The sequence below is a fragment of the Peromyscus eremicus genome, chromosome 7, assembly GCF_949786415.1.
Source record: "Peromyscus eremicus chromosome 7, PerEre_H2_v1, whole genome shotgun sequence".
Lineage (NCBI taxonomy): Eukaryota > Metazoa > Chordata > Mammalia > Rodentia > Cricetidae > Peromyscus > Peromyscus eremicus.
The window spans coordinates 112,923,534-112,950,550 of NC_081422.1; the positions used below are offsets into that span (position 1 = coordinate 112,923,534).

At 54.0% G+C, this 27,017-nt stretch overlaps 2 protein-coding genes across 5 annotated transcripts in view; one reads left to right on the forward strand and one right to left on the reverse strand.

Moving 5' to 3' along the window:
* Dlec1 (DLEC1 cilia and flagella associated protein) overlaps positions 1-15,375 on the forward strand; it is a 49,920-nt gene extending 34,545 nt beyond the window's left edge. For 2 of the 4 annotated variants that reach the window (XM_059268870.1, XM_059268871.1), the window contains exons 22-37: positions 1,227-1,357; positions 1,822-2,004; positions 2,826-2,896; positions 3,302-3,453; positions 4,489-4,607; positions 5,052-5,122; positions 9,354-9,550; positions 9,631-9,738; positions 9,830-9,955; positions 10,070-10,164; positions 10,344-10,428; positions 10,580-10,786; positions 13,205-13,366; positions 14,187-14,340; positions 14,597-14,720; positions 14,807-15,375. In XM_059268870.1, coding sequence (XP_059124853.1) covers positions 1,227-1,357; positions 1,822-2,004; positions 2,826-2,896; positions 3,302-3,453; positions 4,489-4,607; positions 5,052-5,122; positions 9,354-9,550; positions 9,631-9,738; positions 9,830-9,955; positions 10,070-10,164; positions 10,344-10,428; positions 10,580-10,786; positions 13,205-13,366; positions 14,187-14,340; positions 14,597-14,720; positions 14,807-14,930 — 2,109 coding nt within the window. In that variant the 3' untranslated portion in view covers positions 14,931-15,375. The remainder of the gene's footprint in view (positions 1-1,226; positions 1,358-1,821; positions 2,005-2,825; positions 2,897-3,301; positions 3,454-4,488; positions 4,608-5,051; positions 5,123-9,353; positions 9,551-9,630; positions 9,739-9,829; positions 9,956-10,069; positions 10,165-10,343; positions 10,429-10,579; positions 10,787-13,204; positions 13,367-14,186; positions 14,341-14,596; positions 14,721-14,806) is intronic. The other 2 variants (XM_059268872.1, XM_059268873.1) reach the window with 1 other exon arrangement.
* A 1-nt stretch (position 15,376) lies between these two features.
* Positions 15,377-25,671, reverse strand: LOC131915699 (3-ketoacyl-CoA thiolase B, peroxisomal-like). Its single transcript, XM_059269101.1, has 14 exons — positions 25,660-25,671; positions 25,041-25,048; positions 24,382-24,646; positions 24,149-24,242; positions 23,296-23,353; positions 21,464-21,543; positions 20,641-20,683; positions 18,719-18,817; positions 17,660-17,740; positions 16,733-16,923; positions 16,405-16,584; positions 16,085-16,140; positions 15,854-15,999; positions 15,377-15,546 (listed from the first exon to the last, which is right to left on the reverse strand). Exons 1-14 carry the CDS (start codon positions 25,669-25,671, stop codon positions 15,471-15,473), a joined length of 1,389 nt encoding a protein of 462 aa, XP_059125084.1. The 3' UTR covers positions 15,377-15,470.
* Positions 25,672-27,017: the final 1,346 nt, after the last annotated feature.

The window sequence follows — 27,017 nt, forward strand, 5'->3', positions numbered from 1 at the left end:
GCTAACGGGTGACTAGCATCCTCCTAGGAGAGGCTCGGATTCTCCCTGGAGTATTCTAGAGGGATGCCTTCTCAGCGGGACTTGCTCAGTGTTTGGGTGTTGCTGGCCAACTCTGTGGATTTTCTGGAAAGAGAAACATCCTCAACCTTTAAAAAGGGTTTCTTCTTTCTTTTTCTTTTTCTTTTTTAAAATTTACTTATTTTTATTTCGTGTGCATTAGTGTTTTGTCATGGGTGTCGGTCCCCTGGAACCAGAGTTACAGACAGTTGTGAGCTGCCGTGTGGATGCTGGGAACTGAACCCAGGTTGCTCTTAGCCACTGAGCCGTCTCTCCAGCCCCTTTATTTTTCTTTTTAACATTTTATTTGTTTGTTTGTTTGTTTATTGTGGGGGTATGTGTACAAGAATATGTGCACACACGCCACTGCATGTGGAGGTCAGAAGCCAGCTTTCAGAGACTTACAGGCCCAGCTCCTAACTCCTTGATGACACACATGGGGCCAATGAGCTTTCTCACACACCTGAGCCTGGGTACCCGGGTGCCTGGGTGCCAGGCAGATAGGCCCAGGTCTGGCCTGGAACAGCTTCCTGCTGCCCATTTAGAATGTGACTGCTCCCGGGAAGTGGCTTGAGGAGTCTCCTGGATCAGTTGCTTTTTCCTTGTGTAACAAAGGCAACCTAAGGAAGGAAAGTTTTACTTTGCTCATAGTTTGAGGCTACAGGGCATCACGGTGGGGAAGCCAGGGCTGCCGGCGTATGGGGCGGCTGGTCACATGGTGTCCGCCAACAGGAAGCAGAAAGAGATGAATGCTGCCACTCAGCTCACTTCTTTGTAGTCAGTCTAGGGCTTTCATCCACAGAATGGGATGCCCACGTTTAGGACGGGTCTTCCCACCAGCTAAACCCGCCTCCGTCACAGGCACGCCAAACATCTGTTTCTATGGTGATATTAAATCCCATCAAATTGACAACAAAGATTGACCATTATACCTTCCTGTGGATATATACAGATATGTAGGGCCGACACATATATCCATGAACCTAGAGGGAGGGTCAGCCTCTAAGGGCCTTGTCTGAGCTGGCAGGATGGCTCACTGCATCACTGGAGGCCTTTCTTCAGAGAGAAGCCAAGGTCTTCATGTTGTTACTCATGGTAGTGGAAGACTGTCTGGCCTCATCTTCTGAGGTCCTGGTGCCAAAACTGACCTGTGGATCAACTTCTTGCAGGAGAAGCTGACCGATTTGGCTCTCCCTTGTGATGTGTCTGGCATGGAGAAGCCACTGGCCCTGGGCATCTCTGGGAAGCCTCTGGGACTGCGAGTGACCATCACCATCTCTGTAGAGGACTCTGATGAAAAGTGAGTCCGGGGTAGGGGAAGCCACATGAAGGGCCGGCATTGCACAATGGTCCTGGTCCCCTCTCCTCCTGAGCAAATTCCTGCAGCGGAGAGAAGGCTACCAGGTTGTCGCAGGCCCTCGCTGTCCCCGCACAAACCACCTCTTCCACTCCATGCTGTGTGGCGTTTCTGTACACACTGTGAAGCAGGCAGGAGAGGGCAGGGGATCCTCGGTGGGTTTCCCCACACGAGGCCCAGAAACTTGGAACCATACCATTCTGACCCCACCGGGCAGTTTGTGCTGTAGGGTACTCCTCTGGCATTGTGGATGGGCAAGAAGGTTGGGCCTCAGGTCTGGCATTCCATGAGGAGGAAGTCCATATGAAGCTGGGTTTCAGGCCTACTCCCCCACCCCACCCAGGGTGGCTCAATGGAACAAGAGTAGCAGATGACATAGTGCCCATGGCATGGGGCAATGCTGTCAGCAGGACACAGTGGCCAGGCCATCCGGAGGAGCTCCGCTTGGACTTTGGCTCGAAAGTGCCACTGAGGACCCGTGTGACTCGCCAGCTCATCCTGACGAATTGCTCCCCGATACAGACCCCTTTTACCCTCAAGTTTGAGTACTTTGGGAGCTCCCAGGACAGTCTGAACAAAAGGACCAGCCTGTAAGTCTCAATCTCTTCCTGGGGCATTTCCCAGTGGGCACGAGGTCAGATGGGTTCTCCTCATTGGGACATTTTTTTTCCCCTTGGAAGGATAGAGTCTGATCCGTGTGGGAGGGCGAGTCTGTGGTTCGCAGATAGATGTAGGTAAACACACAGAGGAGATAGTTCTTACAGCCCACCTTGGGGACCCCAAGTTGACCTGTGGGAGAGGCCAGGCTTTTGAATCCTTCTCAGCTTGGCCTTGAATGTGGAGGGCTTCTGACACCAGGTAGGAAAGTTGGGTAAATGAGGGAGAGGTTCTTAGACAGAGGAACCGGGGGCAGAGGTGTGGGGTACGGGCTTAGAAATCGGGCTTGTCCTGGACACCTGCTCATGGGCCTGCGCTGAACGGTGTAGTGAAGTGAGGGAGGGAGAGCCGTCTAAACCATTAGCTCTGCTCCAGCATGTCCCTGCATCCTGATGCCAGACAGGGAGCAGCTGGGGAGAGTGGAGCCTGTGGCAAAGGGTGCCCAAGATCTGGGGACCCAGAGCTGGGTTTGCCTCTGGGATAACAGATCTCTGGCTCAGAGATCATTCTGTGGATTTCCTGGGAGGCAATTTCTGTTACTTTAGGGGTAGCCTGCAGCCAGAGTTGCGTTGGATGGTAGAATTTTAAATTTAACAGAAATTTATAAAGTGGTGAAGAGGGGCCCAATGAGCTTCCCTTGAGAGGAGCAGGCTACCTTCCCATGAGCACCTGTCCAGATGTTTCTACCACGGGGCTGCGGCTCAGGTTGTGGGAAGGACTGACTGCTCCCATGCTGTTTCCTGTCTCTGTGAAGCCCTGACATGCCCCCAGCTCTGCTAAAGACAGCACACGTCCAAGAGCACTTGGCCAAGAAACAACAGCTGGGTAAGAGCCGCCAACATGGGGAGTGTTGGGCCCAAGCCATGGCCAGGGTTGGGCTTTACATGCCCATCTGAAGATGTGATGCCACATTTGGGTGCCAGCACTCGCCAGGGAGGGAAACGGGGACCAGAGACTCACCCCTCTCAGCGTATTCCTCAGTGACATCCCCAACATGGCGGAGTCGGCATCGGACGTGGTTTTGTTTTGGGGCTGGTGGCCGCTCACAAGGGAGGGCTTGACCTCAGAGGAGGAACAAGAGGCTGGCCAAGCAGGGCCCGTCTCAGCTGGCTTCCTGACGGGATGGAGGCCATGCAAAGGCTCCACCAGGGCCAAGCGTTGCCAACTCCCGAGGATTTAGCCCTCACCCTCAACCCAGGGCCCTGACCCTCCTTGTCCTGTTCTCCCCAGACTTTTTGGAGAGCATGTTATCTCACAAGAAAGGAGCTGCTTTCATGCCCCACATCTCCCAGGGCATGCTGGGAGCCTACCAGCAGCTGAGTATTGACATCACAGCCTGTGCCAACATGTGGGGCGAGTACTGGGATGACCTCCTCTGCATGGTAAGGACGTGCATGTAGGCACAGGGCTCCTCGGCTCCTCTCTGCCAGCTGTGGTCCTCAGCTCTTCCACATGCCGCTGCTGCCAGGGGCTGGTCACTCACATCTGCTGCAGCTTCTGGGGTCAAGACCGAGATGCTCCCAGCAGAGTCCTCTTGTGTGGCAGAACCTTCTGGATTTCTGTGATACACAGGGCTAGGGCCACCATGAGGAGGCCAGGAGAGGGCTGGAGAGAACAGCATGGAGTCAAGAGAAAACAGTAACAGCTTCCCAGCACCACACTCTTATCCAGCTTTCTACATTTGATCATTTGCTAGGCAGCCTACACACACACACACACACACACACACACACACACACACACACATGCACACACACACACACACACACATGCACACACACACATGCACACACATACATACACATACATACATACACATACACTCACATACACACACTCATACACACAATGCACACACACACATACACATGCACACACATACACACACATGAACACACATGTACATACATACACACAGATACACTTGTGTACACACATGCACACACACACAGTCTTTAACAAACTAAAAGATATCTGAACAAAGGGGCCGCAGGAGGCCAGAGGCCCCGCAGCCGGTAGGTCAGTGGAGGGTAGTGGGCTGTGAAGGAAGGAAGGGAGGGCAGCCCAGGCTGGGGGTGTCTGGGTTAGGAACTGGCCGATGAGTGAGGCTGGGCTCAACAGGAGCCAAGTCTGGGGACTCTGGGCTGGTTGGACAAGTGGGAGCTTTGCCTAAAAGAAATTTAGTGGCGGGCTGGAGAGATGGCTCAGGGGTTAAGAGCACTGGCTGCTCTTCCAGAGTTCAATTCCCAGCAACCCCATGGTGGCTCACAACCATCTATGATGAGATCTGGTGCCCTCTTCTGGCCTGCAGGCATACATACAGAGCACTGTATGCATAATAAATAAATCTTAAAGAAAAAAGAAAGGAAGAAAGAAATGCAGTGGCCCTCATTGACAAAGAGCTGGTGTGTTTGCAGGTGGGGGACCTGCCAATAACTGTCATCCCAGTGTATATGGCCGTGGTGGGCTGCCCCATCAGCTCCCTGAGGAATACATGCTACAGTGTGGCCCCATTCCAAAAGGAGCCTATCATCAGGTACCCAGCTTGAGCCCTGGTCTCTGACCCCTGATGACCCCAGAGCCCTCTGGCTGTTAGTCCGGGTTGTCTGTGCTGGCTCCTGGTTCTCCAGCTGGCTCAGGACCACCTGAGCCACCCACATGGAGGCTCTAGGGTGGGGCTGTCTTGGGGAAGAGAAACCTCGGGGGACAAGGCTAACCCTTGTGTGTCTCTGGGGCTTGGGGTGGGTGGGTGGACAGAGAGTGATCCAAGGCAGTTCCAGACCCTAGGGCTGACATCAGGTCCATCTGATGAGCCCAGGCAGAATGTCAGCTAACACTCTGCAGCCCTGGGTCTTGGTGTTACTGAGACAAGGACAGGTAGCTGATACCACTCTGGCCCGAGGCCCACCCAGGGCTCCTGCTCCCCAAGGTTGCACAGTTTATACTGAGTGTGCTGGCTCAGGCTGTTCTCTCCCTCCAGGTTTGGGACCCAGATCTCTGGAGGAGACACAGTCATCAGAAACCTCCGTCTGTATAACTCCAGTCCCTGTGGTAAGTTGCTCGTGATGGTCAGGATGATGTGTCTGGCAGGGAGAGGAGATGGCCTTGAAAGAACTGTCAGCTACAAACAGGACCCAGGAGGCCAAGTGGCCTGTGGCTCTTGAGACAGATGCAGAGGTCCGAAGTAGAGATGTGATTGTGTGAATTCAGGCTGAAGTGAGAGGGAGGGACTTCCATCCTTGAGGACAGGACTCATCCTTGCTTCACTTTGTGTCACCAGGGTCACTGTGCCTGGGGACAGACACTTCCAGGGGCCTCTTTCCTCAGTCCTTCGGCCAGCAATACTTGAGTTACACAACAGGTGCACCCTCGGGGTGGGGATACTGAGAGAACAGGAGAAAGGGGTTTGTGCCCCGGGGGCTTCCATCCTGATGGCAGTGTGGCCAGGTGCTGGGGGCCTTCAAGGAGCCTCTGTACTTCCTTCTGGGGGACACTTGGTAGGGGTGCATGTGGTGACTTAAGGGAGAGTTGGGGACAACTCAGAAACCAGAGGTTTTAAACTCCGGGCCACTCTAAGGAAGGCACAGCCACGGTGAGAAGCAGGGCTGTGGACCTGTCCTCGTGGGATCCCGCTGTTCTGAAGGGTGTATCACCAGCTCCACTGTCACCGTGTCCTGAAATCAGGTCCCCCGTACTTCCGATAGATTTGGGTTGTTTTTTTAGCTGCTCTGTCATTAGATGCACTTGAGTACTGTATTGAGAGCTGCTGGTAGCAAAAGGCCATGGGAGTATACAGCAGGTGACAACTAGTGTTCAAAAGGTCAACCTATCAGAACCAAGGGTTCTGGTAAAGGACTAAGCCATCATTCAAGGTGTGTTGGAGTTATTGTCTTTTGAACGAATTGGCTGTTTCTTGCTGTAAACTTCTTGTGCAATAGCAGCTATGATGTCTCCCCATTAGCATGTAGTTTCATAAAATGTATATGTGTAATCTCATGACTAAATCTCAGTCTTATGGGCACATATATTTGTGGGTGGTCAGGAAGATGACTTTTCATTTAGCTGTATAATTTTGATATATAGAAATATACTAGGAGATGCTTCATAGCCAGATCCATTGTTCCATGAGACTGTAGACGCTTAAAGCCCAATTTGTTCCTTTTGCTCAGACTAACACAGAAAATAATAATCTCTCCTCAGTCTAACACAAACTGCATGCATTTAGCTCATTTTTACCTCAGAGCAAGTTCAAACTAGACTAAAGGCCTTTGTAAATAGATCATAAGTGTAAAACTTTACAGTTATGCCCAAGGTCAGAGTTATAGGTATCTCACCAAGGTTACTAACACAAAACACCCTAAGGAAAGCCTGCCAATTCTTCTCTTGCCAAGTCTGCTGGTAAAAAGCTATGTCTCAGAGCACTGCGCCCCCTCGCTCTGGTCCTGAGAACCTTGGGTTCTTGGAACCTTGGGTTACCATGGTAATGTCTCTGTTCCTTATCATCTACTCTAGGAATGAGCTATGACTTTGAGGATTTTGGAACTTTTCTCAAGATTGCAAGGAGTCTTGGGGAGAAATGTAAGGAGTCAGGCAGGAGAGGGCTAAGAATGAGAACTGACTTAGAACAATAGAGTGAATGGACTGAGCACGGTGTGCGTAGATTCAATTGATACTCTTCAGCCTAGATCAGGGCAGGTACTGAGGGGGCTCTCGTTAGTACTGGCTCTTCTGCACACATGCTGGAGCCTTCTCTCATCCCCTTCTTCCGTTTTTCCTCTCTGGCCCCTTTAGTTTAATGCTGTCATGCTCTGGAGACCCCTCGCTTTGTGTGAACACGGTTGGCCTGGGTCACATGAGTGTCACTAACCTGCTATCACTTTGATATGATTTGTTTTTGTTTTTGTTTTTGTTTTTGTTTTTTTTTTTGGTTTTTCGAGACAGGGTTTCTCTGTGTAGCTTTGCGCCTTTCCTGGAACTCACTTGGTAGCCCAGGCTGGCCTCGAACTCACAGAGATCCGCCTGGCTCTGCCTCCCGAGTGCTAGGATTAAAGGCGTGCGCCACCACCGCCCGGCTTGTTTTTGTTTTTAAGTTTTAAAATTAAATATATTTATGTGTGTGTGTGTGTGTGTGTGTGTGTGTGTGAAGGGTCATGTGTGACAGGAGGCGTGGGGGGGCAGAGGACAATTTAGGAGTCTGTCCTCTCCTGTGACATGTGGCTTTGGTAAACAACAGGAGGCTAAGCTTTTGACAATCCTCAGATGACCTTGTCTGTGGGACTTTTTTTCCTTTGGTTAGTTCTGCAGTTGAAGGGAGTCAACTGAATGTCACTCATGCTAGAGACAAGGTCCCACTAAGTTGCCGAGGCTGCTCTTGAACTCACTCAGGAAAGCCCTGAACTGGGTAGGGATCACAGGCCTGTGTCACGAGCCCAGCTCTTCCCCGACTTACTCTTTGGATTCCCTTCTCCCTCACGGTTTCCTTCCTCACCACTCAAGATCTCTGCACATTGTTCAGGAGGTCATTGTGACTTGAGAAAAAGCACACAGCAGGTGGACAGGCGATACAAGACGGAGAGCTTTGGGTGGGTCCTGAGGCATTCCTCAGTGCCAGGACCAGAGACACTGGAGATCCAGAAAGTCCATGCTAATTGACACCGAGGAGGTCACTGGATAATTGGTCCCGGTATCCTGCTGTGCAGAGGATTTGTGGCACAGCCAAGGAGGTGACGCGGCTGAGGGAAACTGCATGGTGGGAGAAGTCTTAACCAGCTCTAGTGCAGTTAGGAAGCAGCTAGGTGGCGTGCAAGGACAGGCAGAGGCAGAGGGCCCTGCACTTGGTGGTCACGGCTAGGGGGGAGCAGGATGCAGACAGGTACCGTCTGGGCCGCACTTCTGGCAGGTGAAGTGAAGCCACCACAGGGCATGGTGGGACTCATAGGGGGCGTCAGAGGAGAGAGCAGGGAAGAAGGCAGTGAGGCAGCCCAGATTCGGGGAGCAATGGGGTGCACTCTCTTCAGCTTGGAGGACCTAACCAGTGCTATCTAGAGGGATGATGCAGGTGGTTCATCCAGAGTGCGGCTTTGCCTCAGGGGTAGAAGGATGGGGGTACAAAGGGAGGTAGGGAGTTCCTGGGAAGATAGCTATGAAGGAGAGGAAATGAAAACAGACCGGGAATGATGGACACGTGTGGAGAAGGTGCAACGTGTGGGACTTGGAGAGCCAGCCATCAGAGAGAAACCAGAGACAGGAAGCTGTGGGAAGCAAGGAGAGCCTCGTCAGGGGTTTGGACATGACCACTGGTCTTGTGACCAACCGTGAGGGCTTCGGGTAACTGAGCTAGGTGCCGAAGCCTGGGGAGACCTGCTTGTGCTCCTGTATGTGTCTGTTGCATGGGCTCATTTATGTGTATGAGTGCATATATGTTCAGGTGTGCTCACACGAGTGTGCTCACACGAGTGTGCTCACCTGTGGAGAAGCCAGAAGACGGCCGTAGATGTTGCTCCTCAGGTGCCGTCCACTTCACTGCTTGATAAGGGGTCTGTGACTGTCCCAGGACTCAGCAGGTAGCCTGGACTGGCTCCACAGCCCCCAGGCCCATCTCTGTCCCCTCAGAGCTGGGATTTCAAGCGTGTGCTTCCACACCCAGCTTTTCATGTGGTTCTTGGTCCAGACTCGAGTCCCATGTGTGCAGTGTGTCCCAGTTTGCTCTCTGCTGCGGTGACAAAACCCCATGAAAAGAAAAATCAACTCAGGAAGGAGAGGGTTTATTTCACCTTCCAGTTTACAGGCCACCATCAAGGAAAGGCAGGGCAGAACTCAAGGCAGGGACCTGGAGGCAGGAACTGAAGCAGACAGAGAGTGTGGAGGAGTGCTTCTTGCAGGCTTGCTCCTCTTGGCTTATTCAGCTTGGGTTCTTATACAACCCAGGACCACCTGCCCAGGGGTGACCTTGCCCATAGTGGGCTGGGCCCTCCCACATCAGTCATTAACCAAGAAAATTCCCCACAGACATGCCCATAGGCCAGACTGACAGAGGCGATTTCTCAACTGGGGATTCCTCTTCCCAAGCACCTCTAGTCTGGGACAAGTTGACAGAAACTAACCAGTTCACACAGCAAACACTTGACCAGCAGAGCCATCTTCCCATCACCAAGAACTACTTTCTAAACGTGTGGCATTATAAAAATAGTGAGGTCTCCCTCTACCGTGAGTGTGGGAGAAGAGGGAGGTGGAGGCCAGGAGAAGGCCACCCACTCTCTTTTCCCCTCCATGCTTTCCCCAGACATCCGCCTAGACTGGGAGACCTACGTCCCAGAAGAAAAGGAGGACAGATTGCTGGAGCTACTTGTGTTTTATGGGCCACCCTTCCCACTGCGGGACCAAGCTGGGAATGAGCTCGTGTGCCCCTCTGGGGGCAGCTCACCACAGTCCCCAAGTCCCTCCAATATGTCTGCGTCTAGCCATGCAGTCCCCTCATCGGTGAGCCAGAGTCCAGGGCATGTGAGATGTGGCCCGGGCCAGTTGAGCCCACATGAGTGGCAGGGTCTCGTTGGTAACAGGGTAACTGCAGTAGTGGTACCAGGACTGAAGAACAGATCATCTCAGTCATCCTGCAGGGGCATGAGGGAGCGCCCTCCAGCATGTACCACATCAGCCCCAAGCAGGTGGTAAGTAGGCAGGGGTAGGTGCTCATTGGTGGAGCTGCCCTGGCCTGCCAGTGAACATGGGGCAGGGCTGAGGCTGCTGCATCCCTGCTAGGTCATCCCAGCTGGAGGCAACAGTACCATCTACATTTCCTTCACTCCCATGGTGCTGGGTCTTGACATCCTACACAAGGTGGAATGCACTGGCTATACCCTGGGCTTCATGAGCTTGGACAAGGAGGTGAGCCTTCCCAGCTGGGGCGAGGGTGCCATGGCCACCTCCTCTCCCCTGGGAGTCACACTGCCTGCTCAGCCCTGGGACCACCAGTAATCTCTGATGGACTGGGCTCTGCAGACAGACAGAGAGATTCCGGGCCGAATGCGTCGCCTTCAGGACTTTGCTGTGGGCCCCCTGAGACTGGAGATGAACGGCCACATAAGACTTGCGCAGTGAGTCAACTGGACCTCCCTCCCCCTTCCCCATCCCTTTGAGAGAGGAACCTCACTTCACTGGTGGGGTTCTCAGAGCCAAAGGACAGGAATAGAAGGGAGGAGGAGAAAGCGGGGACAGGGAGGTGACGCTGGAGGACCCAGATCCTGGCTGCCTGAGCATGCCTGTCACTGTGCAGGCTGAATGCCCAGCTGGACAGCAGTGGCTACTTGGAATTCCGGTGCCAGGCCAGTGACCTCATCCCGAAAAATCCCTGCTGTGGGGTAAGTATGCTGACCCCCAACCAAGTCAAAGGACTTGGACCTCCCATGTGCCTGTGGGTCCCTCTGAGGCACAGGCCCTTTCAAGTCTTGAGTCTCTTTCCCCGAGGAGTGGGAAGGATGCACCGTGCCCCTCCTCCCCCCATGGCCCCAGGTGCTGAGTGACTGGCCTACCACCCGTCATCTGAAGCTGATCAACACCACGGAGATCCTGCACTACTTCCGGGTCCTGGTCTCCAAGCCCTTCTTCATTTCTCAAGGTGGGGCCAGGTGGGACAACAGAGACTGTCATCAGCACTGTGAAGAGGAGATAGCCTCCTCAGGCCAGCAGCTGATACTCCGCCCACAGGAGAACATTTTGGTCAGTGCAGGGGTGCGCCATCTCTCTCCCCACCTCTGCAGGCAACACATATACGTATCCTGCTCACATCTGGGTACCAGGTACAAATGGACCGTCATCGGTCCATGCCCCAGACATGTCCCTTTCAACATACATAGTCCCTCTGCACAGACCTACAGCAATAGCCACATGCATCCCAGAAACACATCCAGACCCTCCACTGTGTATCCCTATGTACCACCACTGATGGCCTGGCGGGCACCCCCACTTCATACCATGCTCCATCCCTTCTCATGTGCCCTTTGGCTCAAGGTGTTTTTTTTTTTTAAAGATTTATTTATTTATTATGTATACAGAAGAGGGTGCTAGATCTCATTACAGATGGTTGTGAGCCACCATGTAGGTGCTGGGAATTGAACTCAGGACCTCTGGAAGAGCAGTCAGTGCTCTTAACCTCTGAGCCATCTCTCCAGCCCTGGCTCAAGGTTTAATGCTTTGGCTTGGGGCCACCCGCAGTTGGACTGCCAAGAACGTAAATCACTCAGAGCATAGGGTGTGGAGGAGCCTGGATTTTCAAAGGTGGGATGGCCCTGGAATGTCAGGGCCTTGATGGTAACTGTGAACTTCTGCTTCCTTGGTTGAGGTACCTGAAATGGGCATGGGACCCAGGCTTTGCAGACATAGGGCATGTGAGCCACCCTTTAAATAGTGGCTCCCTGGGTAAGCACAGGCTTGTCCAGGATGGACAGCAAAAAAACGCAGCCCCACCATCTCCCACCTTCCCTCCTGCCTTGCAAGGCCCTCTTCCTCCCCTCCTTGCAGCCCCTCACCCCTTCTGTTGATGGTCTGTAGAGCTCCAGCTCAGTGCCTGTCTTACTCCTGCACATCTTGGGTCAGCTCGTCCGGCTCCTCCAGGATCTCACTGAGCAGCCACACACATGCAGCTGTGCCTTCACTGTCTGCCGTGACAGCCTGCATGTGTTGCCCTGCAGGACTTCCCGGACCTTGCTTGTGGAGGTGGAGGAGCCAGAGCCCACGCTGCAGACGGCAAGAGCGCTCTCCTGACCGCTCTGCCTGGGCTCCCTGCTGAGAGAGCTAAGGGCAAGGGAGGGTCCGTCCCCACTAGAGCTCCCCAGGAGACTCAGGGGTGACCCAGATGCTCCCAGAAAAGAAGGAAATACCACATAGTGGCCTTGCACCTTCCTCTGTGGGTGCAGTTGGGTGGCACCTGGGCATCTGGCTCCTGACTTGAACTCTTTTAGTTCTAGATCTAAACACACCCTGTAAATTTGAACTCACCACTATCATGTCATGTCCCATGTGATGTCTTCTCCATGTGGTGGCATTTTATCCTGGCAACCACCCTCACCAGCCAAAGCTCTGAACTCCTCCCCAGGATGACCTCTGACTTGGCACTGCTGCCCGCCTTTCTCATCTTGGCCCTAGATGGTGGTTTCCAAGCCAGGGAAAACCAGCCTTTAGAATGCTTGGGACAAGTACAAGCTCCCAGACCACCTTCAGTCAGAGCTTTCCTTGTGACACTCAGAGCTGAGGTCCAGGAATACTAGTAGCAAATACTGATTCTGATGAGCTACCATGGAGCTGTCTTGAGGGCTAAGAGCCCAAGCCCCACGCTGTTTGGCATGAGTTCCAGTCTCTGGTCTGCTGTTCTCAGCCCACTCACGTTCCACAGCCCAACTCCCCACTGTAGCCAGAGGAGGTCTCTGTCCTGCCAGCAACTCCCAAATACCCAGCAGTCGCTTCCCAAATAATTGACTCAGAAGCTTAATATTACTTATAAATGCTTGGCTGGTAGCTCAGGCTTATTACTAACTAGCTCTTACTTGGTACCTTTTCTCAGTACAGCATTCTCATCTTGCTTCCACTGCATCTGCCTGGAGACTTGTGCCTCCTCCTTCCAATCATTCTCAGTTTGACTTTCCCGCCTCACTTCCTGCACAGCCACCAGCCAATCAGTGTTTCATTAAACCAGTTGGAGTGACAAATCTTTACAGTGTCCAAGAGAATTACTCCACAGCACCCCACAGCAGCCAGAGGCTCCGTGGAAGGAAAAACTGCCTAGGATGTCTCATTTCAGATCCTAACTGGCCCCTCATGTCCTCAGGATAAAAACAGTCTTTCCTTGGCCAGGTCACCCTAAGTGAGAAGGGCAGGTTCCTTGCTCTATCCTCTCCAGGAGACTCCCAAGGACAAGGAAGGCTGTCTTCTGTGCTGACTAGGTGCTGGGCACACAGCAGGCCAGTGCAGGGCTTGGGGACCACATGTTGCACATGGGGGTACTGCTGAGCTGTGTGCTGGGCAACTGGGACACTCTGTGCTCCACAGGCCCCATAAGCTAGGGGCTGAACAGGACCTGACAAGACCAGCAGGCTGCCTGCCTTCAGGAACCTGGGGTGACCTGTGTCCACGTCTGCTCAGGTGGATGTGTCCTTCTCACTCTCCCTGGAACTGCTGTCCTACCAGAAGCTCCCAGCAGACCAGATGCTGCCTGGAGTGGACATTCAGCAGAATAAGAAGGGGGAGAAACAGATGGTGTTCACAGGGAACCTGCTCCTGGGCTTCACCAACCAGACTGTTCAGGCACGTTCTAGGCTCCCTCCTGCCGTTTCCGCCCCCTGGGGAGGAAGATGGCACCCTGGCCCAAGAGTGAGGGACTGGAGGGGGAGATTTGGGGTGCTCCCTGGAGGAGGTGGCAGGTAAAGCCTGTTTCCTGTTTAATCAAGAGAAAACGGAAATTACATAGAGAGACCTAGGGTATGGCCTCATTGGTGGGGACAGTGGGCACCTGAAGAAGCTGTGAGGGACTCTGCTTCACTCCTGTAGGGCTTTGAGCACCACTGAGCAGATCACACACCAGTCAGTGTGGAGCTGAGAGTCAGAGGGGCCTAGCTGGGGGTGCAAGTAGGGAGCTAAAGGACAGACCTTATGAGAAGCCAGAGAGACCAGAAGCAGAGCAGGGTAGTGGGGCCCTGCAGCCTGGGACCTGGCAGCAGCTGGGGCCAAAGAGAAGTGGACCATGGTAGTGCCTGAGTGATTCCTGGACTTCTGAGGGGCCCCAAGCCACTTGGCTCAGGGTCTAATGGGTTGAGGGGTGTGCCTTGGACCCCAAAGGAGGAGGGAGACAAGGAAGGTGATAGAGGTCTTGGAGGGGTGGATGGCTGACTGACCTATCAACTGGGAGCACAGCATGAGCTCCCTAGGAGGGAGGCTGGCAGAGAAGCCGAGGGTGTCCTTCCGGCCCTGCAGAATTCCACCTGCCCCTCTGGCTTGGGTGGCATGTTCAGAAGTGTCAGTACTCGGGGGTGGTGGGTTTCCCTGTGTCCCAGGACCCCAGTTCAGAGCACTACCCCAGTGGGCAAGGATGGTCATCCCTCACTGAGTCGCGGGCTCGGGCCCCCAGGAGGTCCCCCTGAGGGCTGTCGTGGCCGTGCCAATGCTGCAGCTCTCCACCAGCTGGGTGGACTTCGGGACCTGCTTCGTGAACCAGCAGCACACCCGGGAGGTCTACCTGATGAACCTCAGTGACTGCCTGAGCTACTGGACGGCGCTGATGGGTATGTTGTCATCCTGCCCCATGCTGCTGCTCCTTGATGGGACTGAGCAAGACCTCTAAGAAAGACTGCGGGGTCCCGTCCGTGTAGACTGGCTCCCTTGGGCTGGTGGCACCCGACAGTCCTGGAGTCTGCCAGTCCTCCAGTTCCCGGTTACCCTGTCCTGGGTTGCTGGAAGGACCAGAGTGACACCTGAGAGGCTGGTCTAGTCTGGGGACAACATCTGGACAGCCTGTGGCCTCCTTTCTTCTCAATGTAGGACCAGAGGAACCGGCTAGGGAGGATGATGCCTTTGGGGTCTCCCCAGGCAGTGGGCTGCTGGAGGCCCGACCCACCAATGCCCCCCCAGTCTCCATTCCCCTTCAGGTGTTCTTCAATCCTAGGTAAGAGCTGCTTCCTGCCTCTGGGGCACCACCCATGGGGCCTGGGCACTGGCTGGCACTGCCTAACCCCACTTCCCCTTCCCCAGGAGCAGCCTGCTGTACGAGTCCACGATGATAGTGGAAGGTGTGCTGAGTGAGAAGCCTTGCACCCTGCGGCTGCGGGGCCGAGGCTCTCACGATGAGAGATATGTGATGCCCCACGAGTTCTGAGGCTCCGCCACCCTGAGCCCCTGCCCCAGCTTGGACATCAGTCTGGCTCAGGGCTGCTAAGCAGGGACACAGGCTATGGGGCTGGAGCAGCTCCTTGGATGAGGGATCTCCTTTCAGGCAATGGTGTCAACCACGCCCTGCACGACAGGTCTCTAGGGCTAACCAGCATAGGCCACCACCAGGGTGACTGTGACACTTAATCATTACAAAGATGGACCCTGAGTGAAATGACTGCCACTGGAATCAGATAGCACACATTTACTTTGCCCAACATACCCATCATTCATGAGGACACTGTCCCACAGAAACAGACCTTGTCCTGTGCTCAAGAGTAATCTGCTGACTATGGTTCAGCTGAGAGGACCAGACCGGATGGCCCAATCCCCACTTGTCCCCATACTGTGATCACATTTTCTAAATTAAAGTGCTGTGATTACCCCCCCCCCCCCCAGTGCTGAGTGTCCCATGCAGGTGGCTTCTGCAGAGTCCCTCTCTGGCCACCACTGTAGGACTCTCTGGGCGGCGCCTGCAGCCAGGGCTTCAGTTCCCAGGATATTCAAAGACAGCAGCGGCTCCCATCCCCGTCCCGATGCACATGGACACCACTCCATAAGCCCTGGGGAAAAGAACCCGCGTTGGCTGGGCAGAGCTTGACCCCAGCCCATGCCCCCACCAGGCAGAGCTGCGTCTTATAGACACATGAGCAGAATAGATCTGTGGGAACTGAGCCCTAGACAGACACACACCCAGGTGGCAGACACCTTCCATAGGTTATGCTGCCTTTTAAGCAAGCCATCAGGAAGACAAGTGTCACCACTCCATGCCTAGTTCAGAACACCTGTGTGTGCTCACCTCCCCAAGCCCCAGCTTCCTGACACCCCGGCTCGGGCATCCCCACAACACTCCACAAGCAGCAGCCTTACCGTTTCCCACGACGCTTCAGTTCATTGAGCAGCGTGACCACCTGCCTTGCCCCAGTGCAGCCCAGGGGATGGCCCAGGGCTATTGCACCCCCCAGGGGGTTCACCTTCTCTGCAGGAATCCCCAGCTTCTCCACACAGTAGAGGGCCTGGAAGGAGCCGGAGCAGTAGCTGAAGCCTCCATCTGCTCTGAACCGCTGGCCCAATCGACCCCACCATGACACCCAGGCTCACCTGACTTGCAAAGGCCTCATTGATCTCAAAGATGTCTATGTCATTCACAGTCAGCCCTGCAGGCAAGATACAGACCAGAGCTGACAGTCACAGGCAGGACTCTGGATTTCCTCTGGGCTCCACCCCAAGTGCGGCTCTAGGGGTCTACCGTGTGTGCCAGGCGAGGGGGTTCCAACGGTAGGTCAGGGAGGCCTTGGATATGCGGTGCTAGCCTGACCCACCTTCATTCCAGAGCACCCGCAGGGTCAAACCCAGCACACCCCAGTCCCAGATACAGGGAATGAGGGGTCCAGGTCCAGGATGAGAAGGAGCCGCCTCACCTGCTTTCTGCAAAGCTGCAGGGATGGCATAGGCAGGGCCGATGCCCATGACGTCAGGAGGGACACCGACCACCGCGTAGGACCTCAGGACCCCAAGGATGGGAAGGCCCAATTCTTCAGCCTTGGACCTCCGGGCCAGCAGGACGGCAGCTGCTCCATCGCTCACCTGACTGGAGTTTCCTAGGGAGGAAGGGTGGGGCGAGGAGGCATCAGGCCGAGCTGAGGAGAGCCAGCCCTCCACCATCACTTTGCCACGGGGCCTGGTCAGCTCCAGTTCTCAGAGTAGAACAGGCCACCTCCATCAACCCTATTCCTGGCCCACGCTCACCAGCTGTGGTGGAGCCTCCGTCCTTGAAGGCAGGCTTCAGCTTGGCCAGGCCCTCCATGGTGGTGCTGGGGCGGACGCCCTCGTCCTGGGACACGGTGATGATTTTTTTGTTGCCCTTGTCGTCGAGGACTGCGGTCGTCACAGGCACGATCTCAGCTCGGAAAGAGCCCCTGCTCTGGGCTCTCGCTGCCCTGCCAGCACCATGGACAGCGACCCTCAGGCCTCATTGTGGCCATTTCCTGCCTGTCCCTGGCCTTTGCTAACTCGGGAAGACACATAGCCCTAGGCTGTGCAACCCAGGGACTGCTCTGCCCCTGACGGAGCTGCAAGTGACTGCAGGGTCCCTCAGGACACCACCTTCCTCTGGCAGGGAAAGGCATGCCAAAGCTTTCCTAGACTCTTCATCTTCAGCTCCAGGCTTTCCCAATCAAGAGCAGGACATTTAGAGGTGCTGCTCTGTTCAGAGCTCTTCATCCACCAGTCACTCAGCCTGCTCAGTGGTCTCTTCCACAATAAGGCTGGTGCTTCCCCCTGGCCGGAGGCTCTGGTTTTCTTGAATGGCAGACTCAGGTCACCACTCCAGGCCCAGGTCTGCCTCTTATGTTAGGAGGACTAGGTTTTAGCACCACAGGTCCCATACTGCAGGCTTGAGGATCACCAGTGGACACCATGTCTGGTCAGAACAGGGTCCTATTCTTTATGTCGCAAGGAATGGGGTGGGGGAAGGGCTGAGGCCCAGTTAGGGAGAGGACACTCAGACCTCAGAGTGTACAGTTAAGGAGGACTGAGAAAACCTCCCAACAATGGTGATGAACCTCTCCACCTCCCACCTAGATGCATGAGGCTAGTCAACACTTTACATCACCTTGACTTCCCAGCTCAGGCCACTCTTCAGCCCTATCAATAGCCCATCCCCGCTGCACTCACTTCTGCTGGGAGGCCAGAGCGAAGGCATCCTGCTTCTGCCGTGAAATGCCAAACCGCTCAGCCACGTTCTCCGAGGTTATCCTAGACACAAACAGTAAAGCAGGAGGCTGTGGGTCTGCTGGCCTGAGAGCCAGGGCCATACTGAAGGCCTGTGCGTGCACTTCTGGGCATCCAGGTCAGAGACAGGGTTTCCAGTCCATGCTCCAGGGACAGAAGTAAGGACTCAGAAGGTGGCGCTCCTGTCCCATAGCGAGCTGCACCCATGCTGGTCAGACCCTCAGAGGCACATAGCAAAGGAAACATTTTTTATGGGGGACAGGCAGCCTGTGTGTGGGACCTACAGAGGGCATGATCTCCTGCCCAGTCACATCCCAAGGACAGGAGCAGAGGTGCTGGGCACACTAGCTGGTCAACTTGATCAACTTTTCCTATGGCTCCAGGATGCCTTTGGAGAGAGGGTCTGGACAAAGCCAGATCACTGCCCACTGCAAGCCTTTCTTCGTATGGCCATGCAGCCAGGGATCCCTGTCCTTGGATGTTGGCAAAGTCCAGAGGTCACAAATGTAACGGTAGACAATGGAGATGTAGAGAACAGATTTCCCAGGCTACATCTCATAGGCCTGAGTCCTTCCCAAACACGTTCAGAACTTCAGTTCTCCGCACATCCTTCTCAATGTTCCAGGTCTCCAACAGAGGTTTTGGGGGATATCTGGCACCATCCTCCTTGTGACTGGGCACCTCAGAGTGGGGGACAACACGGGAGGTGTTTGCATACTGGGGGGCTCAGAGAGGACTCAGATGCTTAAAGAGAGGAAAGCCAAGGATTGCATCAGCCCCACACCTGGTCCCTGCTGTACGTGGCACTCCAAGGATGGAGGTTGAGGGCCTCAAGGCCTGGCACTGCCAGCCACAGAGGAGAAAGTTCCTTGGTCTCTGGTTGAGGACAGAGTGGTAGGTGAGTGGGTATATGCGTGCGCGCGCGCACACACACACACACACACACACACACACCACACACACCACACACACACACACACAGAGCCTCCTGTGGACACTCACCCCATAGGAATCAGGCAGTCTCTGGCCTTCTCTTTCTCCAGCAGGCGTAAAGAAATATTCCCAGTATTCCCTTTCTGGGACAGGGTCATGGACTCCACCCTAAGGAGGAGGAGTGAGTTGTCAGCCCTAGTAGGAAGCCCGAGGGATGACGAGCTGTGTGGCAAGTGCTGGGCAATAAATAGCCAGGGAGCCCTCCAGGTATGCTGCAGATACCTGGCCAGTGAGCAGGGACTGCACAGTGGCTGAGCCGTCTTTCCCCTGCCCAACACACAGTACTGTACCAGACACGGCCCCCGCTCTAGGGTCCTGCTGCATGGTGCATTACGGAGCTAAGTAAGTGGTGGTCCCCAGGGACAGCTTCCAGTTTTCTCTCCAATACAGGACATACCAAATCAGTCTGATTCAGCCCTTGGTGTACCCGAGTCAGAGGGAGAAGGGAGAAATGGTAAATACTAAATTTACATCAAAGAAAGATCTGGCCTGTGTAGATTGGCAAGTAGGTGGGATGGCTGAGAAAAAGGTCTGGTGGCCTGTGCAGAGGGATCAGACATTGATGGGGAGCCAGAAGCCTTGGCTAAGTTCTCTCCCAAGTTCAGCATAACATGAACTCTTCAGTTCTTTTTGGAATTACAGGACCTTAAACGTGGTAGGCAATCACTACACGGCTAAGCTGTATCTCTGGGCCTTAATTTTTTTTTTTTTTAATTTCATCTTGAGACAGGATCTTGCTAGACCGCCTCAGCCCCGGATATGCTAAGTAGCTCAGGTGGGCTTTGACCTTGAAATTCTCTTGCTTCAGCTGGGATTACAGACCCAGAACCTGTCAAACTGTGTGACCAAATGATCTGTATCTCACAGTCAGCTTTGGTTGCGACTCTACTTAATTGTCCTACAACATCCACAGAGCTGAAGAGGGGTGAGGATATGAAGTCCTGGCAAGAGAGGAAGCTGGTCATGGTCACCAGCATGAACTCCAACTAGACAATCTGGTCCCGGAGTTCAGTCCTGGGAGAGCTGCACTCTCAAATGCTAGGGGATGCTCAGGTGATGTGGGCATCCTCCAGGCACAGCTGCTTTGTCTCCAGAACCAGGATCCTCAACCTGTTTGGGACTAGAATCCCGAGGGCCTCACGGAGCCCCATCCTTTCCCCTCAAGCGGCCACATCTGCTCTCCTTGTTATGACAAACACAAGGAACTGCAACAGGCAGGCTGGCTGTGACCCTTGCCTACCATGGTCCCCATTTGTGGACTTTGGCTGTCCTCCTCCTGACACACAGGTCAGGAAAACCCAGTGCAGGCAGCCAGGACCTGACCATATGCCAGCAACGCTTTCTATCAAAGCTCTTCTACAGAATCTGGAGGAGCCAGCTCCAAAGCCCATGGAAGCCATCTTCCAGGCTCTCCCAGGCTGTCTTCCAACAGCAGGTGGCCCCAGCGCTCTGTTCTTTCCTGGATCCACCATCAGGCATAATTTCTGCAGCTCTTTACCCCAGAGGCAGAAACAAGGGTGTGAGTGGAGGGGACAGTGAGCATGTTCCTCAGAACACAGTATCAGCTGCAATTTCTCCCGTGGTGCTGGAGTGGCAGACAAGGCAACAGCCTAGGAAGATGAACATTGATATACAAGGAAACGCCCCTGACTTGAGGGGGTCCACTCTGCCACTTCTCTCAGGAGCATGGAAAATCAGCCAGTGCAACAGGCAACGTCCAAGTGCTGCAGATTTCCAACGTGACAAGCAGATTTGCAAGAAAGAATCAAAGAGGCCACTACACTCAGAGCTTCCACAACTCCTAGGCTGCCTCTGTGAGAGTCCAGCGCAGCCAGTAGCCATGGTAGGCAGGGAGAACCATGGCTGAGGAGAGCAAAATTAGTTTGATTAATTGCATTGGTTAATAAGGTCCGGCAGGAAGACAGTCTTACCCACAGGCCATGCCAATGTCATAAGACCCATTTCTGATGCCACCTGTAACAAAAGCACTTCATAACCATCCTTGGCCAGAGTGGGCCTGGCCTGGATCAGCACAGCCCGTTCCCTCCCTGCTCTTGGGGGACATTCACCAAAGCCTCACAGAAGACCCAGGAGCACCCAAAAAGGCTTGGGGTGTTGTACCAGGCCTTTTCTTTTGGGCTGCCACCCAGCTCACAAGTCATGACACACAGACTTCTTATGAGTTATGAACGCTAGGCCTGGCTTAGGCTCACCTCTGGCTAGCTCTTTAAATTTAAATGAACCTGTTTTTCTTTATCTACCTTTCACCTCAGGGTTTTTACTTTTTCTGTCTGTCTTACTTTCACTGCTTCCTCCAATGTCTGGCTGGCTGCCACCTGCCTGGCTGCTTGCCCTAGGCATGTCCCTCTCCTCTCTGTTCTCTTCTTCTTGTCTTTTCCTGAGCCTTAGATTTCTCCTATTTAGTCTCTCTGCCTGCCAGCCCCACCTATCCCCCTCTCTCTGCCTAGCTTGGTCATTCAGCTTTTTATTAGACCAATCAGGTGCCTTAGGCAGGCAAGGTGAAGCAGCAACACATCTTTACATAATTAAACAACTGCAGCATAAACAAATGTAACACACCTTTGCCCAGTTAAAGTACTATTCCACAGCATAAACAAATGTAACACACCTTTGCCCAGTTAAAGTAATACCCACAACAGGGTGTGACAATGGGTGCTCTTCCACTCCTCCCTGCCCTGAGGGGCAAGGACCAAGGTCAGGGCATGCTCATGGGCACCCGCAGTCACAACTCACCAGCGATGTTGGCCACTGCCTGCAGCCCCGATGAACACTGTCTGTTGACAGTAGACAAAGGTACAGTCTCTGGAATGTCACTGGAACAGAAGGGAGATGGCAGTCAGCCCTGGACGTGCAGCTAGCCCTGGATGTGAGTGTCTCACAGAAAGTCCACGAGACTTATGCACCACAAGAGAGCCCCAGCAGGATGTGCATAGACCAGGACAACAGGCAGCCCTGCCCCCACTGGGGCAGATCCAGAAGAGCAGGAGAAGCCACTGTGCAGACCTGTCTCCACAGTGCCTGACTACCCAGGGTCCCCAAGCACATTCTCATCTGTCCCACAGTTCTTCTCAACGCAGACAATGGAAACCTGTTGTGGGCCACAGATAATCTCCTTCTGCCGCCCTGAGGACTCGACAATGAAAAGCAGTCATTTCTGTGGTCCTCTGAGGACAAAGACGTGGGCCTGTTGCTAGGCTAAGACACAACAGTTGCATTTCAACACTGGGCCACCATTCATCCCCACTCCTTGACCTTTCTAGTAACCACAGAGTTGGTTCAGGGTGTCCAGTTTTCTCCTCTGTGGACCGTTTCCCCCCTTGGCATGTTCATTCTTCACTCTTGCTCTGGGGCTCCCTGGGTTCAGCCATTCCAGCTGTTTGAAGCTGCTTTCCAAGGTGGCATACAAGCCATGGCCAACATGGTAAAGGTGTAGGATCACCCCAGGCCCCTTGACTGACACACCAAGAACCCCAGAGAATGAACACACAGGAACTAGAATGACTCTGGTGTGCAGGCAGACGGGGGAACCCAGGACTGGTGCTCCAAGGCAAGTTCTGAAGGGCACCTCAGGAGGATGGCTCCCTAGGCCTGTGGAATTCCTCCCATGTGCCCTAATTCTCTAACTCTTGGTGACCCTTTATCAAATCCATCAAGGTCCCCTAAACAGTCCCTAAGCATGAAGCACCCTCTGAGGGCTTGGGCCTGACAGTACTGGATTTCAGTGGATTCGCCAGCAACACACAGAGACTGAGACAGCAGGACCAGACGCCAAAGCCACACAACAGGGAAAAACAAGGTCACCCACTAGACAAGAAACACACCCATTTGAAGCCTGAGAGCTGGGGCATATCTGGACAGGGTTAGCCAGGACCGGGAGAGCTGACAGAGCCAGAACTCCATGGGGGCAGAATGGGCAGAGGGCAGATAGAAACAGGCAGGCAGCCTGTGGTCCACGGAAACAGCCAACGGAAGACGAGTCTCCAGTCAGAGAGGTGTGGAGACCTTGAACCCCAGGCTGAGTCTGACCCTTCCAGCTGCCAGATGTGCCCCACCACTGGCCAGTGTTGCTGTTACTTCTGGCCCACACAGCAAGGACTGAGGAATGGGGTCCTCGTCTCCAAAGGGGAGTGAATGAACCACTGCTTAGTTGTCTGGGGGGGGGGTAGAGCTCTTCCTGGGGTACACCCCCACCCCATGCTACACCATCCCCAAGCCGCTATGACTGGACAAGCCTGGACTTCCAGACGCTAAGAGTGGAAGCATGCACTGCTTGGCGTTGGTCATATGATTCCACGCTCTTATGTGTTAAGTTGGCTTTGTTTAAAACTTAGGCCACGGAGAAGGCTCTGCTCCAGTCCCCAAGCCCTGGGTGCCTTGGCCGTGGTCCCAGGGACACACCCCCTCTAAGTAGGGGAAAGGTTATGCTCATAGGACAGAGTTCAGTGTTCTCTAGTAGCCTCAGTATCTTCTTTCAGCCCAATCTTCCACCACACGCAGATGAGTCTCCAGCACCAGGGCCCCCAGCCATCGTGGAGGACAGTTAGAGCTGGAGTCAGAAGAATTACCTCAGGAACTGGGCTATGCGTGCAGGGACGGCTCCGGCCCCGGGCTGAAGCACATTGCCTGTGGACAGAAGAGCCCTTACTCAGTGCCAGGAGGTGTCCTGAGGCCTAAGGTAAAACACGTCCCAGAAAGGAAACATTCTAGATCTTTCCAGGAATCTACAGCCTCTGCACAGAGGTTCATGTGAGGCCAAGGAGGCTGAGTCTGAGGAATGGGGAGCCAGCTAGCAACCGCCTGCACTGGAGGGCCACCAGCCCGCCTGCCAAGGCATGCGCCTCTAAATCAGCACAGCTGGGCGGGAGGCCTGCTTGCCTGGCAACAGGAGAGCCTCTAGGGTAAGAGGCGCACAGTGCAAAGCCTGAAAGCTGAGGGAAGTAGGGCTGTGGGTGAGGGAAGAGAGTCTGTAAGCCTCCTCAAGGGTCCTCCTCCAGGCCCTGTGTCACTGTGAACAGGCTGGCACCCCCCAGGAAACCCTGTCCTACACTGTTCTAGTTCAGGGAAGAGCAGGGGTTAGGGCAGGGTGAACCCCGTCTACACCTGTAACCGAACCGGGGCTAGACCAGATGATTCTGATAGACAGGATGACAGAGTGGGTGGAGAACCGTGGCCTCCCACCTCCTGGAGTCTCCAGGAACATCTGAGCATCTATCTCAGGGCGTTCCTGCTTTCCACGTCCACTCAGTGAGCAGATGTGCCTCGAGGGGAGGACCCAAGGCTCTATGCTGAAGACTGGCTGTCAGGGGCTCATTCAGATCTCTGTGCCCCGGTCCCTCCCCTCAGTAAACTCAGGTCTCTGATGTGAGAGAAGAGACCCAGGGAGGAAAGACCCAGAGCAGGCCCGGCAGGGGAGCTCACCCACGGAGATGTCGCCCAGCAGCTCAGGCTTTAGTTTCACGTCCTGGAGAACCGCGGTCAACACGGCCGACAGAAGCTCGTCCGGGGTGGTGTCCTGCAGGGCGAAGCGCAGCGGCGGTGAGCCCCGCTCCTGCATGACCACCCAGGGGACTGTGCGGTCACCTCACCCAGAGGGCAGGATCCCACCCGCACTGGCCGCCTTCTGCGCCCCTCACCCGCCGGAGGGACCTCACCTTGAAGCCGCCGCGGCCCGCACGGCCGATGGGGGTGCGCCGTCCGTGCACCACCACCACGTCGGAGGCCGAGGCTTGTGGGAAGCCAGCGGAGCAGGGAGCGGCTTGCAGCGCGGAGCTCGACTCTGGCCTGCTGGCCAGGTGGCCCAGCACTACCTGCAGCCGATGCATCGTGGAGGTGGGTCCGGAGGATTTGCCTGGGCGCAGGGAGCTGACCAGGGCGAATAAAGAACCGTGGTTTGCACAAGGGCAGAGCCAGTTGGAGCTTTACATTTTTCACAAATCCCGCCTACCCCTTCTGCAGCCAATCAGAAGGGGAGTCTTCCTGAGGTCACCCCACCACCTCCCAGTTTCTCAAAACCCGGTCAATGAACTCCAAAACTCCTCCTTCTTATAGCTTATCCATATACACCTGTATGGTGCAAGAGAGTACTGCGCAAGTTCAAGGCCAGTCTGGGCTACAAAATAAAATTTTGTTTCAAATATGTAATTTTTTAAAAAAGAGTTTGTGCACATTTCTGAAGCCCCTCCCAGAAGTATAAACTGGAATGTTTCGGTCTTTCACAGCATTTTGCAATCAACACTGGAGGCAGGATCTCAAAAGTTTCCAGATCCTGGTTTCTGGCCATGAACCAGGATTCTGTCCTCCAGAGCACTACATTGCACACTAGCAGGCAAGAGGCAGGGGGTTTGGGGCCATGGCAACAGCTTCACGCTGCGGATGGAGATGGAGGTGTCGACTCTGAGTCCCTGGACCCAAGCTGGAAGCTTACACACTTTGGGATTCCCAGTGCTACTCTTGGACAGTTTGGGATTCCTAGATGGCTGAAAGAATCCTTTTTATCAAGGCACTGGGGTGGTTCAAAGGTCTCTGAGAGTGTCCCACAGGTCTCAACACCTCTTTACACCTGTTTGAGATATCCTCATTAGTGCTGAACACCCTAGCCCCACTCACCTGTCCCCATTAGCAGAGGCGTCATAAGCAGCGCAATGTTATTCATTAAACTGCGCTGTTTACCATTCGAGAAAAGCCACCAGGTACGACAAAACCCACTATAAAAGTTTATTAAGGGAAGGGAATAGGAAAGATATGCTTAGGCCTATGGAATGACCGTGCAGGAAGAGAGGGGAGGAATAAGTGGAACCCACTTTTATAGATTCCCACACACACATGCACAGATGGGCTTACAGAGCTATGCCATGCATGTGCAAATTACGTGATCACGCAGCACACAGATTATGTAGGACATAAGGCCCTGGGATGACCAAGCATCTTACCAGCACACCCATGGTCATGTAGGTGGGGGACAAGTGTCTAACAGTGTCTACCAAGGCAAAGGAGCCTGCAGTGTGACAGACACATTCGCTGATCAATGATTTCCTGCTGGAGGAACGAATCAGGGCTCCCTAGATCTAGAATGTGTTACCCACTTAAAGAGTAAGACTGGGTCCCCGCCCAATCACAGTGACAGGTCAGCCAAAAACCAAGACAATCACAGTTTGTTTTTTTTTTTTCAAACCCCAGGAGAGCACAAAACACACAAAGAGGAGACACTTAGAGAGCTCGGTGCAGAAAGTGCTGGATCAGATCCGCAGTGCAGACGTCAACGCTGGTCAGGCCTGACAGCAGCCCTGTAACCTCAGTGCTGGGGGGGGGCAGGCAGAGGACCCTCAGGGTGAACTACGCAGCTAGAACAGTCAAATCATTGAGTTCCAGGTTCAGAAAGAAACCGGGCCTCAGAAAACAAAGTGGAGAGGATATCACAGGCCATGCAGGACGACACCCAACACTCTGGCCTCCACCTGCATGTGCACACACATGCGCATTCACCTGCACACACTCGTGCTCACATACACTTGAACATATGTACACACACATATATACGAGCGAGTTTGAGAAAAAGAAAGCCCCCAACTCCTGAAAGCAGATCAAGCTTTCTCGAATCTTCAAGGGCATTGCCTGCCTCCCCATTTTCCTAAAAGCAGGGTCATAAGCTCCTAGGATGCGCATCCAACCCACTGACTGAATGTGGTAGGCCAGGGATAGCCATGAATACCACCTAAGATAAAAATCATAAGCTTATCTAAGGCATGAAAAGAAATGAGGTTTTGTGTTGTCTTTTGTAACTTGAGTCCATAGATGCTGAGTGTGACCTTGTAGATGACAATGCCATGTCCCAATGTCAAAATGTTGAATATCTCTGAATTGAGCAAGGCCAGAGAGATCCAGACAACAGAAGGACAGGCATGCCCACTCCACAACCAGGATGGTGGATTTCAAAGAACAGCTCTGGGTTCCATGTCACTGACCCCAGGGACCTCAAATGGAAGTGTGGGAGCCCCTCACCCCAGCACGAGGGCAAAAAACTGCAGACTCCAAGACAACAGTGTGCTTCTCTAGGATGGAAGTCAGGGAGGGCTGACAGGGAGCAAGGAGACAGAACACAGCAGATGCTGACGTGCAGGCTCCAGTGGCCCACCACATCTGTAGGAGGACCCGGAGGTCCCCACCTCACATCCTCTGGCTACTGTGAGGGGAATCGTCTTTCCAAAGACTGAGCTTTTCACTTGTTTTTTTGAGACTGCTGTGAGATGACCTTCTGTATGCTGTGTATATGTGTTTCTCTCATTGGTTG

What these genes read in the sequence shown, in the direction of transcription:
- LOC131915699 (XM_059269101.1), bottom strand. An exon ending in CGGGCCGCGGCGGCTTCAAG is followed by an intron (nt 24,243 to 24,381) that starts GTGAGGTCCCTC and finishes TTCGCCCTGCAG; the next exon opens with GACACCACCCCGGACGAGCT. An exon ending in GCTGGGCGACATCTCCGTGG is followed by an intron (nt 23,354 to 24,148) that starts GTGAGCTCCCCT and finishes TTCTGTCCACAG; the next exon opens with GCAATGTGCTTCAGCCCGGG.